Source organism: Oryctolagus cuniculus, chromosome 10 (assembly GCF_051225735.1).
Source record: "Oryctolagus cuniculus isolate XC-2025 breed Fujian yellow rabbit chromosome 10, ASM5122573v1, whole genome shotgun sequence".
Taxonomy (NCBI): domain Eukaryota; kingdom Metazoa; phylum Chordata; class Mammalia; order Lagomorpha; family Leporidae; genus Oryctolagus; species Oryctolagus cuniculus.
Window position 1 is genome coordinate 66,590,090 of NC_142876.1, and position 26,516 is coordinate 66,616,605.

Here is a 26,516-nt window from a genome sequence, read left to right on the forward strand (position 1 = left end):
AGACATTTTGCTATTAAAAACTGAAATAAACCTATTTCTGATATGCTTTTTACTTTGTAAATTTCTGAGGGTGCTAGTAGACTCAAATAATCATTCCTAAAATTATCCTGAAAGTTGTTAATTAAGCTGATAAATCAGTAGTTCTGTTTAACAGGTTTGGCAGTGGGGAGCATATTTACGGTCAGTTGCAATGGAATTAAGTATACTTTTGTAAACGGGGACACCTAAGTTCCCAGGCGTACCTAAAAGAGCTGTATGTGATGAAGCCATCCATGATCTGAGCAGTATTGCAGGGAGTCAAGATAAAGATACTCAGTGGTTAAGAGATTTATGTAGATATTTGAGAAGCACAGAGTAATGGCACTTTTTTCTCAGAGTTTAAATGTACACATTGCAACCATGGCGGATTCACTGTGTTTGAATAGTAGTTCCATTGGTTCATTCCTTACATGGTGACTGCTATGTGGAAAGTGTTGTATTCTTTAATTTGTGAGACGCTGACATGTTTATGAACCAGTTGTTTCCCAAGATACTCTACACATAATTGGGAACTCACAATGTTAAGCTTTTTATGTATTCTGACAGGACCTGAAAAGGAAGCATTGATTTTCAAGATTATAAGACTGGGACACCTTTGTGTTTTTAAAGATTCTGTGAATCTTGAAAGAATGTTGGATTGATACAAAGTCCATTTCCTTTCTTTCTCTCTCCCCCTCTCCCCCTCTCCCCCCCTCCCTCCCTCCCTCCCTCCCTCCCTCTCTCCCTCTCTCCCTTCCTCCCTCTCTCCTTCTTTTTCTCTCTCCCTCTCTCTCTCTCTCTCTGTGTCTCTCCCCCACCCCCCTTATTTGTGTAATCTTAATTAATCTTTTGCCTTAGAAATCTCTAAGCTGACTGAGTGGACTGGCACATCCATGGTAGACTATGCTAAGTGAGCACCTGTGTTAAAAGCTTTGGTCCATTATTAGGATAAATACATTTTTTAGTTACTGAAATTCAGTTACCTAGCTTTTTCAAACGTATAGTTTATGAGGAGACTTAAAAAAATTTGTGGCAAATGGAATTAAAAGGTAAGCTTATTTTGGAGCAAAAAGTTTTCAAATCATGTTTTTTCTTAATACATATTGTACATGAACTTTTTGAAGTCTCCTCATATCACAGGATAGATCCCAAATAGTCAAAATCTTGTTAACTGCTTTAAACTGAAAAGCTGTTATTTTGAGACGTAATAGTACAGTTTTGAAGAATTGGTATGGCTGTCTCTAACCCCGCTGCCTTATACCAGGTACTGTTCACTACCTTCTTTGCTTATCTCATGCAAAACAGGATTTCAGATTTCTCTAGTAACTCAAAAAAGATTCAATCTTGGATGCTAGTATATTATTTGAATTTTTGTTTAAATATTAGTAATATATACTGTATGTTTATTCTTTCCAAAGTGTAATAATTATTTGATCAGTTGGCAGCATGGAATTCTAATAATGATTTTCTGTCTCTTTTGTAACTCTAGTATATATATTCTATCACTTTATTGTCATCTTTTTTATACATTATATTAAAATGCTACTAAAAGAAAATAAAGACATTTTTTGTTACTAGTTTTTACTATCATTGAAAAATCTTTTCTACTTTCTATTTTATAGAATCTTAATTTTAGGGGAGAAATATACTTAGTATATTTACAGAATTATTAAAATAACAATATTTGTGTATCTTAGTAAGTATTTAGGAACCAAGATGTACAGAATGTTTTTAACAGAAAGTATATATGTATTGGAAAATAAAGACATTGCGACAGACATGTTTACTGCTTTGTAATAAGTGTAGTGTTTAACTATTATTCTGAGATTAGATTTATACTATATTGAATGATTAATGATAAGAAAATAAGAACTATGCTAATACAAAATATCAGAGCTATGAAGATGATAGATTATATTATAAATATTAATAAAAGTTGATTTAAGTATGTCCTAAACTTTTTTGTTGTATTACAAAAATATTCAGCAAAATTGGGCCGGCGCCGCGGCTCACTAGGCTAATCCTCCGCCTTGCGGCGCCGGCACACCGGGTTCTAGTCCCGGTTGGGGCGCCGGATTCTGTCCCGGTTGCCCCTCTTCCAGGCCAGCTCTCTGCTGTGGCCAGGGAATGCAGTGGAGGATGGCCCAGGTGCTTGGGCCCTGCACCCCATGGGAGACCAGGAAAAGCACCTGGCTCCTGGCTCCTGCCATCGGATCAGCGCGGTGCGCCGGCTGCAGCGCGCCGGCTATGGCGGCCATTGGAGGGTGAACCAGCGGCAAAGGAAGACCTTTCTCTCTGTCTCTCTCTCTCACTGTCCACTCTGCCTGTCAAAAAATAAATAAATAAATAAATAAAAAAATTCAGCAAAATGGACATTAGATGCCATTGAATTTTGAATGCATTGTGGGCAGTGGAGTATATGAATATGTTAGCGTATTCTAGCTACTGGCCATATCTGCTTGTAAAAGACATTGTACTAACTGTTAAGCTTTCCTGTGTCCCGCTAATTTTTGCTTTTTTTTTTTTTTAAGATTTATTTATTTGAAAGCGTTACAGAGAGAGGTAAAGACAGGTCCTGAGGGAGGGAGAGAGAGAGAAGAGAGAGAGAAAGAAGAGGAGAGAGAGGAGAGAGGAGAAAGAGCTATTTTCCATCTACTGGTTCACTCCCCAAATGGCCACAATATCCTGGGGCTGGGCTAGGCTAAATCCAGGAGGCTGGAGCTCCATCTAGATCTCTGACATGGATGCAGGGGCCCAAGTACTTGGGCCATTTTCCGCTGCCTTCCTAGGCCCATTAGCAGCGAGCTGGATTGGAAGTGGAGCAGCCCAGACTCAAACCCATGCCCACATGAGATGCTGGCATTGCAGGCAGCAACTTAACCCACTCTGCCCTAACATCACACAGTAATTTTTGCTATTTTTAAATTTTATCTTTATTTTGCAGCTCCTCTTTACATATACTCTCAAATATGGATCAGAAAGTTCTAGATGTTTATATAAGATTTCCTGAAAAAATAGATGCCTACACAGATTAGTAGCCAGACCTGTGTGTTAGCTTGCACAGTCACCTGCATTAATTCCCAGAGAAGTCCTAAAGAAAAGAGACATCCGTATCTCTTACTCATGGAATCCATTTCAGTTTGAGTTCCCTACCACTTAATCAGGGGTGGCTGCATTGCCAAATAATTTTCCCAAATAGTTAAATGTGAGAAATCAGATCTCTTGAAAAGCCCTTGCAAAGTTTTAGATTTTTGAAGGTTCTGACAACCCACAGCTACAGCTTTAGGTACTATCATTCCATGTTCAACTATTGTATGACAAGAATAAAATGATTTGGTGCTTGTTTTCAGTAATTACTGAGTGCAATGAGATGTATCTGCTGGGCTCCATGGAAGATTGTGCAAATCATTGCTGAATTAAGGAAATAATTTGAATGTGTTTTGGTGTACAGGCTTAGCAGTAATGAAGAAGAATAAAATTAGAGCGAAAGAGAAGTTTCAAAGATACAGTCGGCTCTGTATCCACAGATTCAACTAATCATGGATGGAAAATACTTGGAAAAGATTGCATCAGTACTGAACATGTACAGATTTTTTTCCTTTTCTTTATCCTCTAAGCAATACTGTATAAGGGCTATTGCTGTGGCATGGCGGGTAAAGCTGCTGCCTGCAGTGATGGCATCCCATATGGGCATCAGTTCAAATCCCAACTCCTCCACTTCCGATCCAGAGCTCTGCTATGGCCTGAGAAAGCAGTGGAAGATGGCCCAAGTGCTTGGGCCCCTACACCCGCTTAAGACCCAGATGAGGCTCCTGGCTTTGGATCCGTGCAGCTCTGGCCATTACAGCCAATTGGGGAGTGAACCAGTGGATGGAAGACGTGTCTCTGTCTGTCTCTCTCTCGCTCTCTTTCTCTCTCTCTCTCTCTCCCTCCCCCCCTTTCTCTTTCTCTTTCTCTTTCTCTGCCTCTCTCTCTCTCTCTGTAACTCTGACTTTCAAATAAATGAATAAATCTTAAAAAAATACTGTATATATATATATAAAATACTGTATAACTTGTATATAGTTTTACATTGTGTTAGGTATTATAGTAATCTGGAGTTGATATAAAGTATGTGGGAGGATATGCATAGGTTGTATTAAACCACTACACAATTTTTATGTGAAGACTTGAGTATCCATGGATTTTGGTATCTGGGTTGGAGAAAGCAGAACATCTTGGAACCAATTCCCTGTGAATATCAAGGGATGACTGCACTAGGGGATATATGAAATGTTACTGGATAAGTGAAATTTTAATAGAGCAAATCACTGAAGTACAAATTTTGCTGGAATAAATTTCCAAATATTAATTTTCTAAAAACAATAGAATTAAAATTTGTTAAGCATTCAGGAAGAAAATTGCTTTTATAATTATATAAATCCAGTACTAGCTTCATGTTATACATATTTCTCATATACATGTATGGCATTTATCAGAAAGTTGCCTTATATATTGCTTAACGTTTAAGATTCTTATATATGTATTAATAATTTCAGAGAAAGAAGGTCCTGAGAAGAAGAAAACAAAAAAGGAAGCTGGAAATAAGAAATCCACTCCAGTTAGCATTCTCTTTGGTTATCCACTCTCTGAGCGGAAGCAGATGGCACTTCTTATGCAGATGACAGCAAGAGACAACAGTCCAGGTGACACCTGCCATTATTGGTTTGACGTATATTTTAAGTTTTCCTTGGACAGCCTTGCTTTGTCTTAATTATTTTTAACTACTTTTAATTTTTAATCCTTTATTGGATTTAATCAGTATTACTTGTAACATCTGTTTGTAATTTAATGATTATTTGTGACAGTTTTTGTATTGTCTGTATCCTCTACTACGTTAGAAGGTAACTATACAAGAGTAAGGATCTTTGCATGTGGTGAATTCAGTAAATGCTTGTTCAATAAAATGAATAATTTAGAAATGAGTTAATAAGCTAAAAAAATCCATTCAGAACTTTTTACCTTGCTTAAGATTTCATTTATCCATTTCTTGCTTCCAGGCTTATGATTTCTTTTCCTTTTACTCGCACACCATTGATAAACTGGTAAACATATCATATGCTGCTTGCAGAAACTAAGTATGTGAGCTATATTTTGTTGTTTAAGATCTAATTTATTTTAAAGGAAAAATGCAGTATAGTAAGTGTATTTCATATTTCATTTTGCAGTTTCAATTATGGTGTTATGTGTATATATGTGTGTGCTTGTTCCTTTTCTTTGTCCTCCTAAATTAATTGAAGAAGGCTTACCAGCAGGACAAAATCAAAGGGAGAACTAGCCAAGCAATGTGCTCATTTTGTTAAAAGGGCATTAAGGAGATAGATAAAAACCAGACATCTGGACTGAGATAGTTGTTACTATTGAGCATTGAACTTATCTGTGCATCCTGGCAACTAAAAATAGAAGAAAAATTTGAGTTGTATAGTTCTCATTGACTTATACAAGAAGGTATATTTTGTATGGAGAAAAAAATTTCTTTTGACTGAATTCCAGGAATTTATATATAAGACTCCAGGTAATGCAACAAACCTTGTTGAACTTGATTGAAAAGAAATGAATAATCTTTTTGTTTATTTTTATTCAAAAAAACAGACATCTGGTTCATTCCCCAGATGCCCAAAATAGCCCAGGCTGGGCAAGGTTGAAACCAGGAGCTGAGAACTCATTCCAAGTCTCCCATTTGGGAAACTCACATATTTGAATCACCAACTTCCCCAAGGGTTTGCATTAGAAGGAAGGTGGAATCAGAGGTGGAGCTGGGACTTGAAACCAGGCAGTTTGGTATGGGATAGGGGTATCGGAACCACTGAGCCACACATCTGTGCCCTATATTGATTATCATTAGGACAACAAAGTTAAATTTTAAGAGTTTTTAAGTGGGCTGGCATTGTGCCATGGCAGGTGGAGCCATCTACTTGTAATGTTGGCATCCCATTTGGACACAAGTTAGTATCCTTGCTGCTCCAATCCAACTGCTAATGGTCTGGGAAAGCAGTGGCGATGGCTTCAGGTTCTTGGGCCCCTGCACCCATATGAGAGACCTGGACAAAGGTCTTGACTCCTGGCTTTGGCATGGCCCGGCCCAAGCAGTTGGGGCCTTTTGGGGAATAAAACAGCAGATAGAAGATACTCTTCCCCTCTTCCCCCGTCCCTCCTCCCCCTCTCGCCCCCTCTCCCCCTCTCCCTGCCCCAGCTGTTGGGACCTTCTGGGCAGTAAAACAGCAGATAAAAGATTCTCCCTCTCCCCCTCCCCCTTTAAAAAATACTTTAAAAACCTCATAGGGAATTGGAATTAAAAGATAGATTTACTTTGGTGCAAGCAAATTTTAAAATATATGCATTTTTAATTTAAAAATTTTATTTAAGTTATACAGGTTTTATGTCTTTTATATAAACAGATTTAGGAACATAGTGATACTCCCCCCCATCTTCCCTCCCTCCCACACTCCAGCCCTTCTGCCTCTCATATTCCCACTCTTAAATTTTTACAAAAATCTGTTTTCAGTGTACTTAATTATTATATAGTTAAAACTACACTGAGTAAAAGAGTTCAACAAATAGTATGAAGGAAAACACTGTTCTTCAACAGAAGAGGTAAGTACTGTAAATAATCTTCAAATCTCAAAATGTCCATTTCACTCTGAAATATGACATTTCAGTTTCTCTATAGTTACCTCGGATCAGGGAAAACATATCTTGACTTTTTGGGACTGGCTTATTTCACTCAGTATAATGGTTTCCATCCTTTTGCAGAAGACAGGATTTCATTTTTGTGGTTTTTTTTTTTTTTTTACAGCTGAGTAGTATAATATACTTTCCATGAACTTTTTGAATATCCTTTACATTTTATGAAGAGCAAAAAGAGAAGTGCTCAAAGTCTCCAAATGATCAGGACATGAAAATGCTGGTGACTGTGATTTGATTAGTGTAAGATGTGTATGTGTTGAGATACCAGTTGTACCCTATAATTAAGTATAATTGTTACAAGTTAATTTTAAAGAGTATAAAGCTCTTGGGATAAAAATTATCTTCAAAACTTACAAATTAAAATAATGAGGGGCCTCCTGCTTTTTAAAAACAGAATATTTTGTTTCCGTTACTCCCTCCTTTTCTACCTACAATTGGGGAAAGACCAAATTAAAGATATTTTACAGAGTTAAAACTTTAAGATAAGGGGCCCATGCTGTGGCATGGAAGGTTAAGCCGCCACCTGCAGTGCTATGGGCTCCTTTTCTTGTCATACCTGCTGCACTTCCAATCCAGCTCCCTGTTAATATACCTGGTAAGACAGAGGAGGATGGCCCAAGACCTTAGGTCTCTCCACCCTTGTGGGAAACTTGGACGAAGCTCTAGCTCCTGGCTTTAGCCTGGCCCAGTCCCAGCCATTTGGGGAGTGAACATTACTTCTTTTATAGTTTGTTTTTTCAGTAGAAATAATATTAAACTATAATGTTCTCTAGTTGGTTCTCTTAATTTAAAGATAATTGTCTGTCAGCTTTATTTTAATATATATAGAACTGGATTGAAAAGGTTATGAAACGTCAAGTTTTTTACCATCACATTTGAGGTTCAGAATTGACTGTTTTAACAGTTAGCTTAGGCCATTGGGATAGATGCAGAAATTCAACAAGATGGTTTTCTTAGTAATTTGTAAGATTACAATAAAATTCAGTTTTTCTATCAACAAATATGTCTTTTTTTTTAAGATTTATTTATTTGAAACAGTTATACAGAGAGAGAAGGAGAGGCAGAGAGAAACAGAGAGGTCTTCTGTCTGCTGATTCACTCCCCATTTGGCCTCAACGGCTGGAGCTATGCTGATCCGAAGTCAGGAACCTCTTCTGGGTCTCCCACATGGGTACAGGGGCCCAAGGTCTTGAGCCATCTTCTACTGCTTTCCCAGGCCATAGCAGAGAGCTGAAGCAGGTGCGGCAGGGACTCAAACCAGTGCCTATACGGGATGCCGGCACAGCAGGCAGCAGCTTTACCCTCTACGCCACAGGGCTGCCCCACAAATATTTCTTGAATCCTGCTTTGTACCAAGAAGTCTTCTAAGCAGTAGACATATAATAATGAATATTACAAGGTCCTTTCTAGAAATACTTAAGTGGAATGGTGTTATTGAGACAATGTACTTTATATTCCAAAAGGTCAAGCTTAGTCTTTTTTCTTACTGAGGAAAGGCTGATACTGCTTCTGAGTTCTTATTATGTTCACAAGATGATAGAAAGTTATTTTTCATAATTTTTTTTTCAGAATTAACACTAAGTCTTGAGTACTTAATTGATTAAGAAAATAATTGAGGGGTAGAAGTTTGGCTCAGCAGTTAAAATTCATCCTATATTGGAGTGCCTGGTTTTGAGTCCCAGCTCCACTTTCCATTCCAGCTTCCTGCTAATGTGCACCTTGGGAGGCAGGAGGTGTTGGCCCAAGTAGATGGGTTCCTGCCACCTATGTGGGAAACTCAGATTAAGTTCTTGGCTCCCAGCTTTGAACGGGCCCAGCCCTGGCTGTTGTGAGAATTTGAGGAATGAACCAGTAGATAAATCTTTCTTTTTTCTCTGTCTCTCCTCCTTTTCCCCTTCGCTCCACTTCTGCCTCCCTCACCCTCTTCCACTTCCAATCTCTGAATCTCTCAATCTCTATCTACCTTTCAAAAAAGTAAAAATTAAAGATAAAAGAAATCATTAAGTATTGGGTTTTTTTTTTTTTTTAAGTTCTGAAATGGAGGCAAGAGCTTCCAGCATCGTCTGGTTTGACTTGTTATTTTTAATGTAACTAAAAGAAAAATAAAAGATAAGAAGGGCTGGCGCTGTGGTGTATTAGGTTAAGCCTCCACTGGTGGCGCTGGCATCCCATATTATAGGCACTGGTTCATATCCCAGCTGCTTCTCTTCCAATCCAGCTCTCTGCTTATGGCCTGGGAAAGCAGTGGAAGATGGCCCAAGTGTTTGGGCCCCTGCACCCATGTGGGAGACCAGAAAGAAGCTCCTGGCTCCTGGCTTTGTATCAGCCCAGCTCCAGCCATTGCAGCCATTTGGGGAGTGAACCAGTGGATGGAAGACCTCTCTTTCTATCTCTCCCTCTCTGTAACTCTGCCTCTCAAATAAATAAATAAATCTTTTTTAAAAAAATATATATGTAAGAATCAAAGTTCTTATACGCCTTTTTCAAGACTGAACTTATTGCAGATCTTTAGCTTAATTTTCACACTAAAATCATCATGTCCTTTATTTGTGCTTAATATCGGAACAGAACTCTAACGCTTTATCTGAGGCCAATGTTTGAACTCCCATCATCAATTTCATTGCATCTGTCTTAGAATAATAGCCTAGGAAAAACACATTTTTTTTTTTGCAGTTAATCAAAATATTCATGAAGCAAGCACTTTTATAGTATTACTTGATATTTTATTATCATAACATAATTTTATGAATTGACAGAGAAACATTTTTCTGAATTGACTCATGATATTTGGCAACGTGAAAGGAAGATTTATTTCATGTATCTGGTTCAACTTAAAAATGTATAATCCAAGTCAAGTTCTGGGTTGTTAGGATGGGAAGGCATTCCCTGTGTCCAGGAAATTAGCAGATTATCAGTAAAAAACCTTTCAGTAAGTATATGAAATAGATGGCCCAGAACTTTTGCAAACTTTCTTCTTTCTTACAGATTCCACACCAAATCATCCATCACAAACACCAGCCCAGAAGAAAACTCCCAGTTCTTCATCTCGGCAGAAAGATAAAGTTAATAAAAGAAATGAACGTGGTGAAACTCCGTTACACATGGCAGCTATTCGAGGAGATGTGAAGCAAGTCAAAGAATTAATAAGTTTAGGGGCAAATGTGAATGTGAAAGATTTTGCAGGTAAGAATGGTTAATTCCAGACTAATATTCAGAAATTCAAACTTTAAACATCCTGATTACAGCTTCATCTACTTTATTTTATTCCTTTTGCTGGAAAGATAGATTCTGGTATTCTTTATTATAAATCTTTTGGGATGTGTGCATAAAACCTTGATACCTGCTATAATTTCATGCTGTAATTACTCAGATCTTTATGTATTACATTTTAATTGACATATTACTTTATGGATCCTCATCTAAATTTGGCTCTGTTTAGGTGAACTTAAATATGTAATGTTGTCCAAGTAGTTCAGTCAAAATTCTTTTTTTTAATTTATTTATTTATTTTTTTAAATTTTTTTGACAGAGTGGACAGTGAGAGAGAGACAGAGAGAAAGGTCTTCCTTTGCCGTTGGTTCACCCTCCAATGGCCGCCGCGGCCGGCATGCTGCGGCCGGCGCACCACGCTGATCTGATGGCAGGAGCCAGGTTCTTCTCCTGGTCTCCCATGGGGTGCAGGGCCCAAGTACTCGGGCCATCCTCCACTGCACTCCCTGGCCACAGCAGAGAGCTGGCCTGGAAGAGGGGCAACCGGGACAGAATCCGGCGCCCCAACTGGGACTAGAACCCGGTGTGCCGGTGCCGCAAGGCAGAGGATTAGCCTAGTGAGCGGAGGCGCTGGCTATAGTCAAAATTCTTTGAAGAACATTTGTTAATTTGAACATGAGAATTCTTAACGATTATATTACTCTTTTCACTTTAATGACCCAAATAAACATATATATATATAAATATCCATAACATACCAGTACATTCCTACTGTAAAGCATTCAAACACTGAAAGTATTCAGAGAGCTGTATAGAAATTCCCCTTTATTTCACTGACTGTATTATTCTACCTTCTCTCCTCCCAGTTTCTTTCTTTTCTGTAAAAGCATTAATGATTTGGTAGTTATCTTTTAATGAATTTTCATTATTATATATAAAAATGAATATTTGTTTATGTAGGCCTTTTGTTTAAACAGATGAAATTACTCCATCTATATCAGTATATAGTTACATTCTGCCTGAGGTCCTACAGATACTTCTATCTGTATGTCTCTCAGTGTGTGTACATGTATATATGACACATACATATTTCATTTTTAACAACTGCATAATATACAGATTTCCTTGGGCAGTATAGTAGTGAGCACCCTTATCCAAACATCTTTGTGTATAGTTACGTAAATATTTCAGTAGAACTGAAACTGCTAAATCAAAAGAGATACATGTTTAAGGTTTTTGAAATAATGACAGATTTGCCCACTAGGATATCTGTATCAGTGCCTTTTTTCTCATTTCTGCACCAAAACTAGATGTATCAACTTAATTATTAATCTGACAAGTGAGAAATATTTTAGTTTGATTTTCATAATTGGTAGTGACAGTAGACATATCTTGTGAATTGTCAGATCTGACCCTTTGCCCATTGTTATTTGATTTGGTACTATTTTTAATGGAGCCCTTCATGTAGTCCAAACTATATTTTTTTGTCATATATGTAAAGATTTTCACTGTCTGGCTTACACTGAACTTTAATTATAGTGTTTATTATACTAGAGTTTCAATCTTTATGTAATCATATCAGTTATCTTTTCATTTGTGAGTTCTTGCTCTGGTATTTTATTTGAGAAGATATTTGCTGTCTCTGTTTCATAAAATTATATTTCTGTATTTTCTGTTTGCCATATTTTGTTTTGTTTGTACTAGTAGGCCCATTAATACATCTGTAATTGATTTCTCTATTCAGTGTAAGTGGGGAAAGGAGTGACATACAGCATCTACTTTAAATACACAGCATCCATTCTAGGGGAAAGCGTGATAGTATTTATCAAAAGCTTTAAATATACAATTCTTTTTGGTCTAAGTGTTCCACTTATTTATTTTAAGGCCGGCGCCGCGGCTCAATAGGCTAATCCTCCGCCTAGCGGTGCCGGCACACCAGGTTCTAGTCCCGGTCAGGGCGCCAGATTCTGTCGCGGTTGCTCCTCTTCCAGGCCAGCTCTCTGCTGTGGCCAGGGAGTGCAGTGGAGGATGGCCCAAGTGCTTGGGCCCTGCACCCCATGGGAGACCAGGAGAAGCACCTGACTCCTGCCATCGGATCAGCGCGGTGCGCCGGCCGCAGCGCGCCAGCCGTGGCGGCCATTGGAGGGTGAACCAACGGCAAAAGAAAGACCTTTCTCTCTGTTTCTCTCTCTCACTGTCGACTCTGCCTGAAAAAAAAAAAAAAAGGATTTATTTTAAATATTTAGTTGTGGTTGTACAGGTGTAGATGATGACTTAGTTGTAAGGATACTTCTAGCAACATTGTTTCTAATATTTAAAAACTAGCCATACCCTCTGGTAATATGAGCATCTTAAAATAAGTTATGGTATATTTGATTAGTAGAATACTGTCATGTAGAATAACATAATGATGTAAGTAATTGTACTTGAGTTAGTAGAGGAAACAGGTTAAACATTTTTTCATCCATGCTTTGTAAAGATAGGGGAGAACTAGTAGATAATTATATTTTTTAAATGATTACATCTGAGGGTAGATTATGGGTATGCTTATTTCCTTCTTCACACTTTTTTTAGTGGTTTCTAATACTTTTGTGAACATGTAACTTTTTATTGTAAAAGTAATTAAAATGACAATAAATGAATTTTAGTTAAAATAAACATTAAATCCAGGAAGTATTTTATCAACTTCACAGAATAAAGCCTTTAAAACATAGGGTTTTGGTCAATGAAAGACTCCAAACAAGTATATCATCAGTATTTTGCCTACTTTTTCTGGTTTTTTTTTCTTTAGTTCAAATGATTTTGAAACAAGTGTGTTTAATGCTGAAAAAGGAATACTTAATACTTGAATGAAATAATTTATCCCCAGTGGAAATGATAATATCTCTAATGAACTTTCTGTAAACTGAGTGTTGTCCTTTGGTGTTTGTTTTGAACAGCTTTTTCATTTCTTTTTCCTTTGATATCATGGGCAATTTAGAATTATGATGTCACACATAGAAATGTATTTGGAAAGCCTTTATCTTGGAATTAGTGTTTGTGAACCATATGTTAAATTAATATTCTAACTCTAGGTTGGACTCCACTGCATGAAGCATGCAATGTTGGATATTACGATGTTGCTAAGATCCTTATTGCAGCTGGAGCAGATGTCAACACACAAGGATTAGATGATGACACTCCACTCCATGATTCTGCTAGTAGTGGGCACAGAGATGTAAGTATGATAGGAAAAAATCAGTAATACACATTATCAAAATACAAATTCAAGAGATGGGCTTTTTTTTTTTTTGGCTTCACAGTTAAAGACTCTGGTAGGAGTGAATGCTCCAACATGGGAAGCAGTCCATACAGCGGACTCTTAGAATGACAGTCGCTTTAAGTAGTACTCTGACCTCAGAATCAACCCTTAAGGCATTCTGCTCTGGCTGAAAAGCCTACAAGAGCATTTCAGGTGTGGAAAACCAAGACACTGTGGCAAAAAAATGTCCTACATGAAGGATTTCTGTGAAATCCCAGTGGAAAGAAGTGGTCATCAAAGAAGGTACTTTTCTCTGAAGGGAAGAGAGAATTTCTACTTTGCTTTTGGCCTTGTCATACCTGAAGGAGTTTGTGGATTCAAAAGGGTTCCATAGCCTAGGCAGCTCATGTCAAAAGCCTCAGGTGGTAACTGACATCATATGTAAAAGTGATAATTGTTAAATTAACACAGGAGTCACTGTGCACTAACTTCTCATGCAGGACCTCTGTCCTCAAAGAATTACATTATGGGAGCTAACAGTAAAACTTGTTCTCAAAGATTTATTTCATTTAGTATATTAAACAGAGGATATTCTTAAGTCTCGTAAGTTTTAGTTATGCCTAAGTGTCCAACTCCATTGCTTATTTTCTTGGGTGCTTACTTAATTAACGATAAAACTTGTTCTCAAGGAAAGAAAAAATAAAAGATACCCACATTCTGTACTGCAATGTCTGGGTTCAAGTGCCACATTTGCGCCCAGTTCCAGCTTCTGCTGATGTGCACCCTGGGATAGAGCAGGTCATGACTGAAGTGGTTGGGTCTGTACCACCCACAAGGGAGCCCCGGATTGAGCGCCAGGCTTCAGCTGAACCCCGCCCCAAACATTGTTGGCTTAGGATTATAAAGCAGCAATGGGAAGCTTGCTTCTTTGTTCACTTCTCTCTCTGACTTGCACGTTACAAAATAATATGTGTTTATTTGTTCTTCATTGTATGATATTTTATCATTTTACTCATTGCTTAATAAATTCATCTGTGTTTTGTTTATCCCTTTCTTCTACTTTCTATCTGCTAATTCATAATCAATTTATTAGTATCTTTTCATAAAATGATTTTATGGTTGGTTAAGCCCTTTGGTGAAATTGTTATGTCAAGGCATTCTGTCAGTAAGTACAGGTGGGGGCCAGCACTGTGGCACAGTAGGTTAATCCTCCGCTTGTAGCACCGGCATCCCATATGGTCGGCAGTTCTAGACCCGGCTGCTTTTCTTCCAGTCCAATTCTCTGCTATGGCCTGGGAAAGCAGTGGAGGATGGCTCAAGTCCTTAGGCCCCTGCACCCACTTGGGAGACCTGGAGGAAGCTCCTGGCTCCTGGCTTCGGATCAGTGCAGCACCAGCCATTGCGGCCATTTGGGAAGTGGACCAGCAGATGGAAGACCTTTCTCTCTGTCTTTTCCTCTCATTGTCTGTAAATCTAACTCTCAAATAAACAAATAAAATCTTTGAAAAAAAAAATACAGGTAGTTAAATCAGATTTTAGTTACAACAAAAATTTTAAAGTTTTATTTTAAGAGATTTTTTAATTTATTTTGAAAGTTACAGTTAAAGAGAGAGGGAGATCCTCCATCCTTTGGTTCACTCTGCAGATGTCCACAATGGTCTGTGCTTGGTCCAGCCAAAGCTACGAGCTTCTTTTGGGTCTCCCATGTTGGTGGAATAAGCCCACCCTGGTGGGAGACTTAGGATATGGAGACAAGCTTCAGGGAGAGTTCAGCAGCAGCCTTGGAAAACAAGCTCATATTTGAAAATCATGAACATATGAAACTTAATAACACTTAAAGGGTAGTAAGCTATTAACAGTTGGAATCATGAGCAAATTTTTTATCTGTGCATTCTTACATTTCAGGTTTTCTACAATACTGGTCTACTTCTTTTCATTTAATTCATTGTAAATGTTTGTTATTAAAGAATTTGTTAGAAATTCCCGAGTTTTGGCCGGCGCCGCAGCTCACTAGGCTAATCCTCCGCCTAGCGGCGCCGGCACACCGGGTTCTAGTCCCGGTCGGGGCGCCGGATTCTGTCCCGGTTGCCCCTCTTCCAGGCCAGCTCTCTGCTGTGGCCAGGGAGTGCAGTGGAGGATGGCCCAGGTGCTTGGGCCCTGCACCCCATGGGAGATCAGGATAAGCACCTGGCTCCTGCCATCGGATCAGCGCGGTGCGCCGGCCGCAGCGCGCCGGCCGCGGCGGCCATTGGAGGGTGAACCAACGGCAAAGGAAGACCTTTCTCTCTGTCTCTCTCTCTCACTGTCCACTCTGCCTGTCAAAAAAAAAAAAAAAAAAAAAAAAAAGAAATTCCCGAGTTTTAGTATGTAATTTTAAACTATTATATTCCAGCGCTGTGGCATAGCAGGTAAAGCTGCCATCTGCAGTGCTGGCATTCCATTTGGGCGCTGGTTTGAGTCCCAGCTACTCCACTCCCGACCCAGCTCTCTGCTATGGCCTGGGAAAGCAGTAGAAGATGGCTCATGTCCTTGGGCCCCTGCACCGGCATGAGAGACCTAGAAGAAGTTCCTGGCTCCTGGCTCCAGATAGTCCCAGTTCTGGCCATTGCAGCCATTTGGGGAGTGCACCAGCAGATTGAAGACCTTTCTCTGTCTCTCTGTCTCTGCCTCTCTCTAACTCTGCCTTTCAAATAAGTAAATAAATCTTTGGAAGAAAAAAAAAATACTGTTTACAAAAAAAGCCATTCAATTAATGGTAAGTGTAGAAAATGTTTATCTGTTTAATGTTATTCATGTAAGATTTCTTTTTAAAAAGACTTGAGAGGCAAAGCAAGAGAGAGAGAAGCAGAAAGAGCTCTTATCTGTCGGATCACTCTCCCATGTGTCCACAGTGACCAGGTCTAGGTCAGATCTGACTCAAGATGGCAACTGGGAACACAGTCCTGGTATCACACATGAGTGTCAAGCACTCAAGTACTTGAGCTATGCAGGCCTCCCAGGGCCTGCATTGCAGTAAGCTGGAATTAGGAGCAGAGCTGGGCCCCAAGCTCATCCACTTTGATACATTATGCATAGGACTGGTGGTAGCAGAGTTACCAGTAGGAGAATAAAGAGCAAATAAAAAAGTCAGGGCTGCTAAGAATAAACATTTTCACGAGACTTAACTGTGAAGAAAAGAAAGACGGGGCCTGTGGTGGAGCAGATAAAGCTGCTGCTTGCAGCACTGGCATCCCTTAGGAGTGCCAGTTCCAGTCCGGGCTGCGCTACTTCTGATCCAGCTCCCTGCTGATGGACCTGGGAAAGCAGCAGAAGATACCCAAGTACTTGAGCCCCTGCCACCCACATGGGAGGCCCAGATGAAACTTGGCTCCTAGCTTTGGGCTGGCCCTGCCCCAGCCATTGTGAGCGTGTGGAGAGTGATCCATCCAATGGAAGATCTATCTCTTTCTCTCTGTAACTCTGACTTTAAATTAAAAATATATATTTTTTAAAAAGAAGAAGAAGGACTCAACCAGGAAGAGATGAAAAAATACAGTTGGGAAGAGGACTAAAATGGGGTGGGGGGACGGGGCAGAAAAAGAAATGAAGACTCACTAGGCAGACCCTGGTTCAGTGGAGCCTGAAGCTTATGTAATTTGCTGGGGGAAAAGCCTGTAAGAAAAGCTTCAAAGTAATGAATACAATATTAGAAGTAGGATGGTAAGCATTTAGTGTGGTGGTGAAGAGGCATCCATTCTGCATTGACGTACCTGGGTTTAGTTTTCAACTCCAGCTCCTGATTCATCTTTTTCTTTTTAAAAGATTAATTTATTTGAAAGGCAGAAAGGGAGGTCTTCCATCTGTTGTGTCACTCCTCAAATGGTTGCAACTGTTGGGGCTAGGCCAGGCCAAAGACAGGAGCTTCATCTGAGTCTCCCACATGGGTGCTTAGAGCCCTTTTAAAGCTGCTCTCCCAGGCACATTAGCAGGGAACTGAATTGGAAATGGAGCAGCTGGGTTTGAATTGGTGCCTATACTGGAAGCTGGTGTCAAACCCACTGCAGTATACCACCAGCCTAGCTCTCTGACCCTTGACAGTGATAATAGATCAAATAATTGGATTTCCTCTTACCCATGTAGGAGACAATACTGTTCCAGGCTTCAGCCTTGGTCTTTGCTGACATTTGGGGAGTGATCCAGACAATGTTTGGGTTCTCCTTCTCCCCTCCCCCAAATTAGAACAATAATTAGAAATAGGGACTTGTATGGGCTGGCACTGTGGTGTAGCAAGTAAAGCTACCACCTGCAGTGCCAGCATCGCATGTGAGCACCCATTCAAGTTCTGGCTGCTCCACTTCTGATCCAGCTCTCTGCTATGGCATGGGAAAGCAGTGGAAGATAGCCCAAGTTCTTGGGCCCCTGCACCCACATGGGAGACCTAGAAGAAGCCCCTGGCTTTGGATTGGCCCAGCTCCAGCCATTATGGCCAACTGGGGAGTGAGTCAGCGAATGGGAGATCTGTGTGTGTGTGTGTGTGTGTGTGTGTCTGTCTGTCTGTCTGTCTCTGTCTCTGTCTCTGTCTCTGCCTCTCCTCTCTCTGTGTAACTCTTTCAAATAATTTTTTTAAATGAAATAGGGACTTTTAAAGGTCCCATGCAAGTGTTTTTTTAAATATATATATATATATTATTTATTTGAAAGAGTTACACAGAGAAGGAGAGGCAGACACACAGAGAGAGAGTATCTTCCATCTGCTGGTTCACTTTCCAATTGGCCGCAGTGGCTGGAGGTGCGCCAATCCAGAAGCAGGAGCTTCTTCCAGTTCTCCCACGTGGGTGAAGGGGCCCAAGGACTTGGGCCATCTTCTGCTGCTTTCCCAGGCCATAGCAGAGAGCTGGGTTGGAAATGGAGCAGCCGGGACTTGAACCAGCACCCATATGGGATGCTGGCACCACAGGCAGTGGCTTTACCTGCTGTGCAACAGCACCAGCCCCGTGAAGCGTCTTGAAGTTTACATTTCATTGATTCTAATAAAGGCACATGACTATTGATAATTGAAATTCCTCAGAAGTAGGAAACAGAGCAAGATCAAGAGCATTGGTGGATTTTCTGTAGCACAGTGGGGCAGCTGTAGTTAAAATAATGTATTATATACTGTGAAGAATTGGAAGAGAGGAACAGGAAGGCCCCAAACAAAAGATGAGGAGAGGCTATCATTGTGGCATAACAATGCTGTTGCCTGCAATGCTGGCAACCTATACAGCCTCCAGTTTGAGTCCCAGCTGCTCCATTTCTGATCCAGCTCCTTGCTAATGTGCCTGGAAAAACAGCAGAAGATGTCCCAAGTACTTGGGCCCCTGTAGGAGACCTGGATGAAGCTCCTGGCTTTGACCTGGCCCTGGCTGTTGTGACCCTTTGGGGAGAGAACCTACAGATGAAAGATCTCTGTCTTTCTCTGTAACTCTGCCTTTGAAATAAATAGATCTTTATATATATATGGCTGGCTGCCTTGTTTGAGTTGGTTGCACTTGTGTGTATGTGTTAAAATAGTGCACTGTAATCAGCAAAGATAATGCGAGTATTGTGTATTAACAAAACTAAAGATTTTTCACATCATGTGATAGAGATATTAGCATTAAACAAAGAGAAACAGTATTTTTCAAGTTCCCTCTAGGGTATGCATTTCAAAAGACCATGGGAGGCCGGCGCCGCGGCTCACTAGGCTGCTAATCCGCCTTGCGGCGCCGGCACACCAGGTTCTAGTCCCAGTCGGGGCGCCGGATTCTATCCTGGTGCCCCTCTTTCAGGCCAGCTCTTTGCTGTGGCCAGGGAGTGCAGTGGAGGATGGCCCAAGTGCTTGGGCCCTGCACCCCGTGGGAGACCAGGATAAGCACCTGGCTCCTGCCATCAGATCAGCGCGGTGCACCAGCCGCAGCGCAGCGGCCATTGGAGGGTGAACCAACGGCAAAGGAAGACCTTTCTCTCTGTCTCTCTCTCACAGTCCACTCTGCCTGTCAAAAAAAAAAAAAAAAAAAAAAAGACCATGGGAGGCCTGTTCTATGGTACAGTGGGTTAAAGCCCTGGCCTGTAGCACCTGTTTAAGTCCTGACTGCTCCACTTCCAATCCAGCTTCCTGCTAATGGCGCCTGAGAAAGCAGAAGATGACCCAAGTGCTTGAGCCCCTGCACTCACGTGGGAGACCCAGAAGAAGCTCCTTGCTTCGGATCAGCTTGGCTCCAGCCATTGCAGCCATTTGGGGAGTGAACCAAGTGGATGCAGGACCTTTCTTTTTCTTTTTTTTTTTTTTTTAAAGATGTTATTTATTTGAGAGTTAGAGTTACAGACACTGAGAGAAAGAGACTGAGGGAAAGGTCTTCCTTCCGTTGGTTCACCCCCCAGATGGTTGAGCCAGCTGGAGCTGCGCCAATCCGAAGCCAAGAGCCAGGAGCTTCCTCCACGTCTCCCACGTGGGTGCAGGGGCCCAAGCACTTGGGTTATCTTCTACTGCATTCCTAGGCCATAGCAAAGAGCTGGATTGGAGGAGGAGCAACCAGGACTTGAATGGGCGCCCATAAGGGATGCCAGCGCCAACAGGCAGAGGATTAACCTGTGCCATGGCACAGGCCGCAGGACCTTTCTCTCTGTCTCCCTCTCTAGCTCTCCTTCAAATAAATGAAATCTTAAAAAAAAAAAAAGAGAGAGAGACTAGGGAACTTATTGATCTGTCAGAAAAACTTGCAGTAGTACTTCTTAATAGGTATAATATGTATTTGTTGATTTATGATAAAAATAGAAAATGATGAAATTAAGTTCTGAACTAGCCCAGTTTAAATTTTCAGGAAGATATGGTCATCAGTTGGAAGAGGAATTTCAAGTAAAATGAAATTGAGAGAGAATAATGGTTAGAGAAGACACTCTGAGGGATGGCTATAGGGTAGATGAGATAACACAAGAATGTTGTGTTATCAAGAGAATGGTTGAAATTATATGTGTCTGAAGGAAATAACTTTGTACTGTTTAATGTTGCAGATAGTGAAACTATTACTTCGTCATGGTGGAAACCCATTTCAAGCTAATAAGCATGGAGAGCGCCCAGTGGATGTAGCAGAAACAGAAGAGTTGGAATTACTACTAAAAAGAGAGGTGCCTTTGTCAGATGACGATGAAAGCTATACAGGTTTGTTTGAAATAATAGACATTGAACTATTTGATATGACATTTAATAGACTTGATTGGTCTGTAGTACATGAAATATTTGAGTACCTCAAAATAATATTAGCTATTATTAGAGCAACGCTTAGCTAAAAATGATGAAGTTAACAGTCTAGATGTTTGTTACTTGTGGCTTTTTGGAGTGGAAACCTAGTGCCACTGCCGGATTTCTGTAATATTTTGTGCTATAAATTGTTCCATTGTTCTTTCATGACACTCAAGCTACTGTACTACCCTGACTTCTTTTCACATTATGTTATGAATTATAGAGGTGCTCGCCTTCAGGTCTTTTCTGGCATAAATAAGTCATACTTGGATTTTTGCTGTTTTGATTTAGGTGGTTGAACTTTTGATCACTTGCAGGTTGGGAGCAGTTTCTTTTGAAACAGTTTTTTAAAAAAAAATATTGTGGAAAACTGAGCGTGCATGGAATTTTTTTAAAAACTTAAAAATACAACAAACATTCCTGTGTTGAAGAAAATCATCTCTATACAGAATGGAAGCATTTACTATATTATCAGAAATCAATAAAAAATAATTTTTTCAGCCTTGCAAACAGCCATGTCTTTGTAATCTTAAAGAATTCCATTAAGCAATTAGGTGATGTTACTTTTATATTAAATATGAGTGAATAAAAACCAAACTGCTCCTTTAATTTCTGCCATTGCCAGGAGGCAAGAGAACAACATCTATAGTCTCGAGGCAGAAGGTTCCAATTTTTGCCTTTATGTAACACAGCTAAATTTCTTTCACAAGGAAAGGCAACTGAAAGAACACTCCTTATAATATCCTTATTGTGTTGCTGAACAAAAATTGTCAGTATATTCCAATGATTGAGAGATAATACAACAGTATGAACAAAATCATGGTAGGAGTATTCTGGTTGTAAGCACTGATTGTAAAAGAAATACCTGAACAAGTGCAAATATTCTCAAAAGTGACTATATACATCAGATCATACTTAAGAGGGAAAAATGTAATAATAATTTGAGGTTTAAATAGTAAGTTAAACTAACTGTTTTAGAAGGGGAGAAGACAATAAATATTTGAAACTCATGTTCCAGATAGGCAAGATTGTATGATAATTATTTTTTATAATAGTTGAAAAAAATACCAGTTAAGAATACTTTTAAAAAGAAAAAGAATTATAGTATTAACATTAGAGAAAAAAGAATGAGAGAAGATGTTGCATGGCAAAAAGAAGATAATTTTTTTGATAATAAAGGGCAAATAATTACAAAGCAGAGAAAAACTTGTGTTGACCTCTTAAACTGACAAATATATGAAGCAAAAGTTGCTAGAAATATAATGACAGAAACATAATACTACTTGGAAACTTTGGTTTTCCCAGCATATGCAATCCTTTATTTAAAAAGTCTCAAGATTTTAGACATTGTGTACATAACCATTAGTACTTATAGGATAATGACAAATTATGCTATATTATTGTGGCATCATCATCAGACTCACTAAGAATAAAAGTAAATGAGCTTAATAAGGAAATCAGAAATAGGAAAGAAAAAGATAGTTCTGAAGAGAAAAGGTATTAATAAAAAGTAAAATTTAATGATTAAACATTTTGTAAGTGTTGTATAAGAAAATAAAATCCTAATATTTCTAAACAACGGAATGAAACTGAGTTGCTTTTCTAAGAATATCAAATAAACAAATTCAAGGAAATCTAATCAAGAAAAAAAAGTGAGGATTTGTGAACATTATAGGCACATAAGAAACTTGATAGAGGGTGTGTGTTTGGTACAGTAGTTGGAATGCTTGTATCCTATCTTGGAGTTCCTGAGTTTGAGTCCCACATATCCTTCCAATTCCACCTTGTAATGCACAACTTGAGAGACTGCGGGTGATGGCTCAAGTAGTTGGGTTCCTGCCACCCACATGGGAGACACAAATTGGTTTCCTTCCTCTTGGCTTGGGTCTGGCTATCCTCATCCTGTAAGTACTGATGACTATGCATACAACATCTGCAACATTGAGATTTTCGTAAACCCTGGCTGTTGTAAGTATTTGGGGAATGAGTCAGCAGATCGAAGATCCCTGTCTGTTGGTTGGTTCCTCTGTCTCTTTGCCTTTCATATAAAATATATAGGAAATAGAGCTTCAGTTATGTAAAAGATTTTTCAGACTGTGGTAGAATGCTGTGTGTGGATGTTAGAAAAAAAATAAAACCCTAAAGTATAAATAATGCAGAGAAGAGAGAGAAAGACACTGACAGAAGGGGCTGCAGAGGGAGTTACAGGTGGACAGAAAGGATGTATTAGGACAAAGATTGGGGGACAGGCAGCTGTGAACACAGTGATGTTGCCATCATGTTTTAACTGGTCCAGATGTACAAATGCATGAATAGCTTTTTCTAAACCAACAAAATCCTGATAACTTCACTCTGAGAAAGGAGCCTACAAGATAGAATACTGCAGAATAACACAGTGCCTAGCATACAGAAATGCTCGGTAAAAACCACCCTGTAAAATTGGTAAAGATTTTTTAAAAACAGTATTCTGATGTTGATAGGCTTGCAGTGAAGCTGAAATCATATACTATTGTAGAGATTGCTTTCTGGAAAGCAATTTGTTAGTATATTTGAAAAATTCTTAAAGAGGTAACCAGAAGTACTCACATTATATGAGGAATCTGCAAAAAATTCAAAAAGATGTATATTGTGAAAAAACTATGCACGGGATTCAATTTTGTTTGCACCAAAATAAACATTTTTTAATTCCATCTTCCGTGAACTTTTTGAAGAACATTTATAACTGCATAAAATTAACAGGGTAGTGCATACAATAGTGAAGAATTGGGCCAGCCTTGTGGCACAGTGGGTTAAGCTGCCGTCTGAAGTGCGGCATCCCACATGGGCGCTGATTTGAGTTTCAGCTGCTCCACTTCTGATCCAGCTCGCTGCTTATGTGCCTGAGAAAGCAGCAGAAGATAGCCTAAGTGCTTGAGCTCCTAAACCCAAGTGAGAGACCCAGGCTCTCTGGCTTCAGTCTGGCCCAGCCCTGGCTATTGTGGCTATCTGGGGAGTGAACCAGTGGATGGGCGATCACTCCCTCTCTTTCTCTCCAACTCTGCCTTTCAAATAAGTAAATACATCTTTTTTAAAAAAATGAAAAATTAGAATGACACAAATGCCCAAAAAGGGGCAGAGAGATCATTATAAAAGTATATGCTCTAGGCCGGTGCCACGGCTCACTAGGCTAATCCTCCGCCTTGCGGCGCCGGCACACCGGGTTCTAGTCCCGGTCAGGGCGCCGGTTCTGTCCCAGTGCCTCTCTTCCAGGCCAGCTCTCTGCTGTGGCCAGGGAGTGCAGTGGAGGATGGCCCAAGTGCTTGGGCCCTGCACCCCATGGGAGACCAGGGTAAGTACCTGGCTCCTGGCTTCGGATCAGCGCGGTGCGCCGGTTGTAGCGCGCCGGCCGCGGCAGCCATTGGAGGGTGAACCAGCGGCAAAGGAAGACCTTTCTCTCCGTCTCTCTCTCTCTCTCACTGTCCACTCTGCCTGTCAAAAAAATAAATAAATACATAAAAGTATATGCTCTAGAGCAGCTTTTTAAATGTTGTATATATCAGAATACAAGCTAATCTAAGTTTTCCTCAGTAACAATTTAAAAAACAGAACAAAGATGTTGTAGCCCACTTGACTAAATAAACTACACAGAAATAAGGAATAAGTGGGCGTCTACTTAAAGTATTTATTAATTTAAATATACATGTGTGATATCACCTATGTGTTAATTTACAAATACTACTTTTTCCTGCCTTTATAATATGGCTTTTAAAAGATTGTTCATGACGTCAGTGTTAAAGTCATTGCAATTAGCCATCTAATGGTTTTCTATCTTAGCTTCTACCCACAGTGTTAGATACATATTTTCTAAATCTAGGTATGATGCCAGCATGGGAAAATTATCCCAAATTATGATTATTTATGTTTAATTACTGTATTACTGTGTTACCTGTTTACTTGTTCTATACTTGATAACTTCACCTTTTGGAATGATACCTTTTAAAAAAAAGCTGGATGTTTTATTTTGAAAATATTCAAACGTAGCAAAGTTCATGAAAGTCCATGTAACAAAGTTCAGTGCATACTGTGTCCCTACCAACTGCATTTTAGAGTTGTTTACTTTGGATCTATTTCCTTGGTTGCTTTATCATATATCTGTCCACTCCATCTTACTATTGATGCATTCTGTGATAAGTTGTGGACATTCCTAAGTACTTCAGCATGCACTTGATTAACATTTGTGAAACTTAAACTTCTTAAGTATAATATTTTATGAGTTTTGGAAATGCCTTGAGCTGTGTCATCCAGCCCTGTCATAGTACAGAATATCTCTGTCAGTCCCAAAAGTTCTCTCATACCCTTTCCTAGTCCAGTCCAACCCCTACCACTGATTATGTTACACCCTTACAGTAAAGATGACTAGGCAAGCATTACTTATGACTGATAAACCTAGAGAGATGTTTTGACGAAAAGGGTATCTGAATGGCCTTTCTACATCAGAAGGTGGGGGCTGGGAGAGGACAGGGGAGGAGAAACCAATGATTAATTACTGTGGAACTCCAACAGCACCCAGAATGTGTGCTCTAATGCTGTGGGAGGGATATGGCATAACTCTGGTATTTCAATTGAGAATGCACACTCATGAGGAAGTTCAAGTAGTAATCCAGTATCATGTCAGGAAGGAGTAAGAAATGACCGTGTCGGGCGAGACTCGGACCAGTAAAGCAGTAGAAGTGTTGTGGAATAAAGAGACTGTAATTAAAGGCAGCTTGCTCTTAGCCTAGGTGCTAGACTGGAGGTGAAAAATTACTATAGGAGAAGACATTGTTAGATGATTTAATAAGGAATATGCACAGTAACTAGTGTTGTATCAGTGTAATTCATGAGGTTGACAGCCATATAGGGCAACTTAATAGAATGTCCTTATGTCTTATTTCTTAAGAAATACTGAAGTATATATGGATATAGGGACATGATGTATATAATATACTCTTGTATACTACTGAAAAATATGTATACAAATACATACTTTAGTTGAAAGATTATAAAGAAAGAGAATAAAATATTAAACAAATCTGGGTAAAAGGGTATGTAGTGTTCAGTGTTTCAATTTTCTTGTGAGTTTAAAATCGTCAAAATTTGTATAGTATATACAAATATATACAATTTCTTTGCTCTATAATTGAGCTAAAAGCTATGAGAAGGAGAATAGTATAATCATGTCTGATTCTCAGATTATGATCTTAAAATGTTTTCTACTAAAGAAAAATGAAGGCTTCTTAGAAAAAGATGGTCCTAGGTCCAGAGCAGGGAATATGTACAATGAGCTTGCAGCATCTTTTCATTACAAATTTCATGAAAGGTAACAAAGATAAAATCTTGTAAGAGGGGCCTTAGGAGACAACTTGGAGCACTTTTCCACTGCCCCGGGGTGGGACAATGTGAGCTTAAATAAGGACATTGCAAAGTTCTGGAACCCATCAAATATATTTAAATCCATGAGTTCATAATGATGATTTTAAAAATTCGTTTGTTATCAGGATGAGAGAGAATCAGTTTACTTGAAAATTTAGGCAAATAACTGGAAAATTTTTTTTCTTGACTTTCTGTATGAACTCTGTTACTAGGTGATGTTGAAGGTAGGGAGAAATGTCTTCATTTAAAAAGTTAAAATATGGGGAACCGACCCTGTGGCGAAGTGGGCTCAGCCTCTGCCTGTGGCACCAACATCCTATATGGGTGCAGGTTCTAGTCCTGGTTGCTCCTCTTCCAGTCTTGCTCTCTGCTATGGACTGGGAAAGCAGTGTAAGATGGCACCAAGTTCTTGGGTCCCTGTATCCCGTGGGAAACCAGGAAGAAGCTCCTGGCTTTGGATCAGCTCAGCTCCAAAGCTGAGTGAACCAGCGGTTGGAAGACCTCTCTCTCTCCCTGCCTGTGCTTTCTGTAACTCTGCCTTTCAAATAAATAAATTTTAAAAATCTTTTATTAAAAAAAAAGCAGTGCTTTAAAGATTTATGGGAAAAAATTAAATTATGGCATTTTGCAAACCCCTGCTAGTCTATCTATAGCATTGAACACCGACAGTTACTAATATTAAAGAATGCATCA

General features: G+C 39.5%; 1 protein-coding gene across 30 annotated transcripts in view; it reads left to right on the forward strand.

Moving 5' to 3' along the window:
- The window catches only part of LOC100357740 (ankyrin repeat domain-containing protein 12), a 143,036-nt gene that overhangs the window by 54,693 nt on the left and 61,827 nt on the right, over positions 1-26,516 (forward strand). For 22 of the 30 annotated variants that reach the window (XM_051852132.3, XM_089305887.1, XM_051852131.3 and 19 more), the window contains 4 exons: positions 4,557-4,703; positions 9,730-9,927; positions 13,029-13,171; positions 20,204-20,351. In XM_051852132.3, coding sequence (XP_051708092.3) covers positions 4,557-4,703; positions 9,730-9,927; positions 13,029-13,171; positions 20,204-20,351 — 636 coding nt within the window. The remainder of the gene's footprint in view (positions 1-4,556; positions 4,704-9,729; positions 9,928-13,028; positions 13,172-20,203; positions 20,352-26,516) is intronic. The other 8 variants (XM_070050476.2, XM_070050475.2, XM_070050471.2 and 5 more) reach the window with 1 other exon arrangement.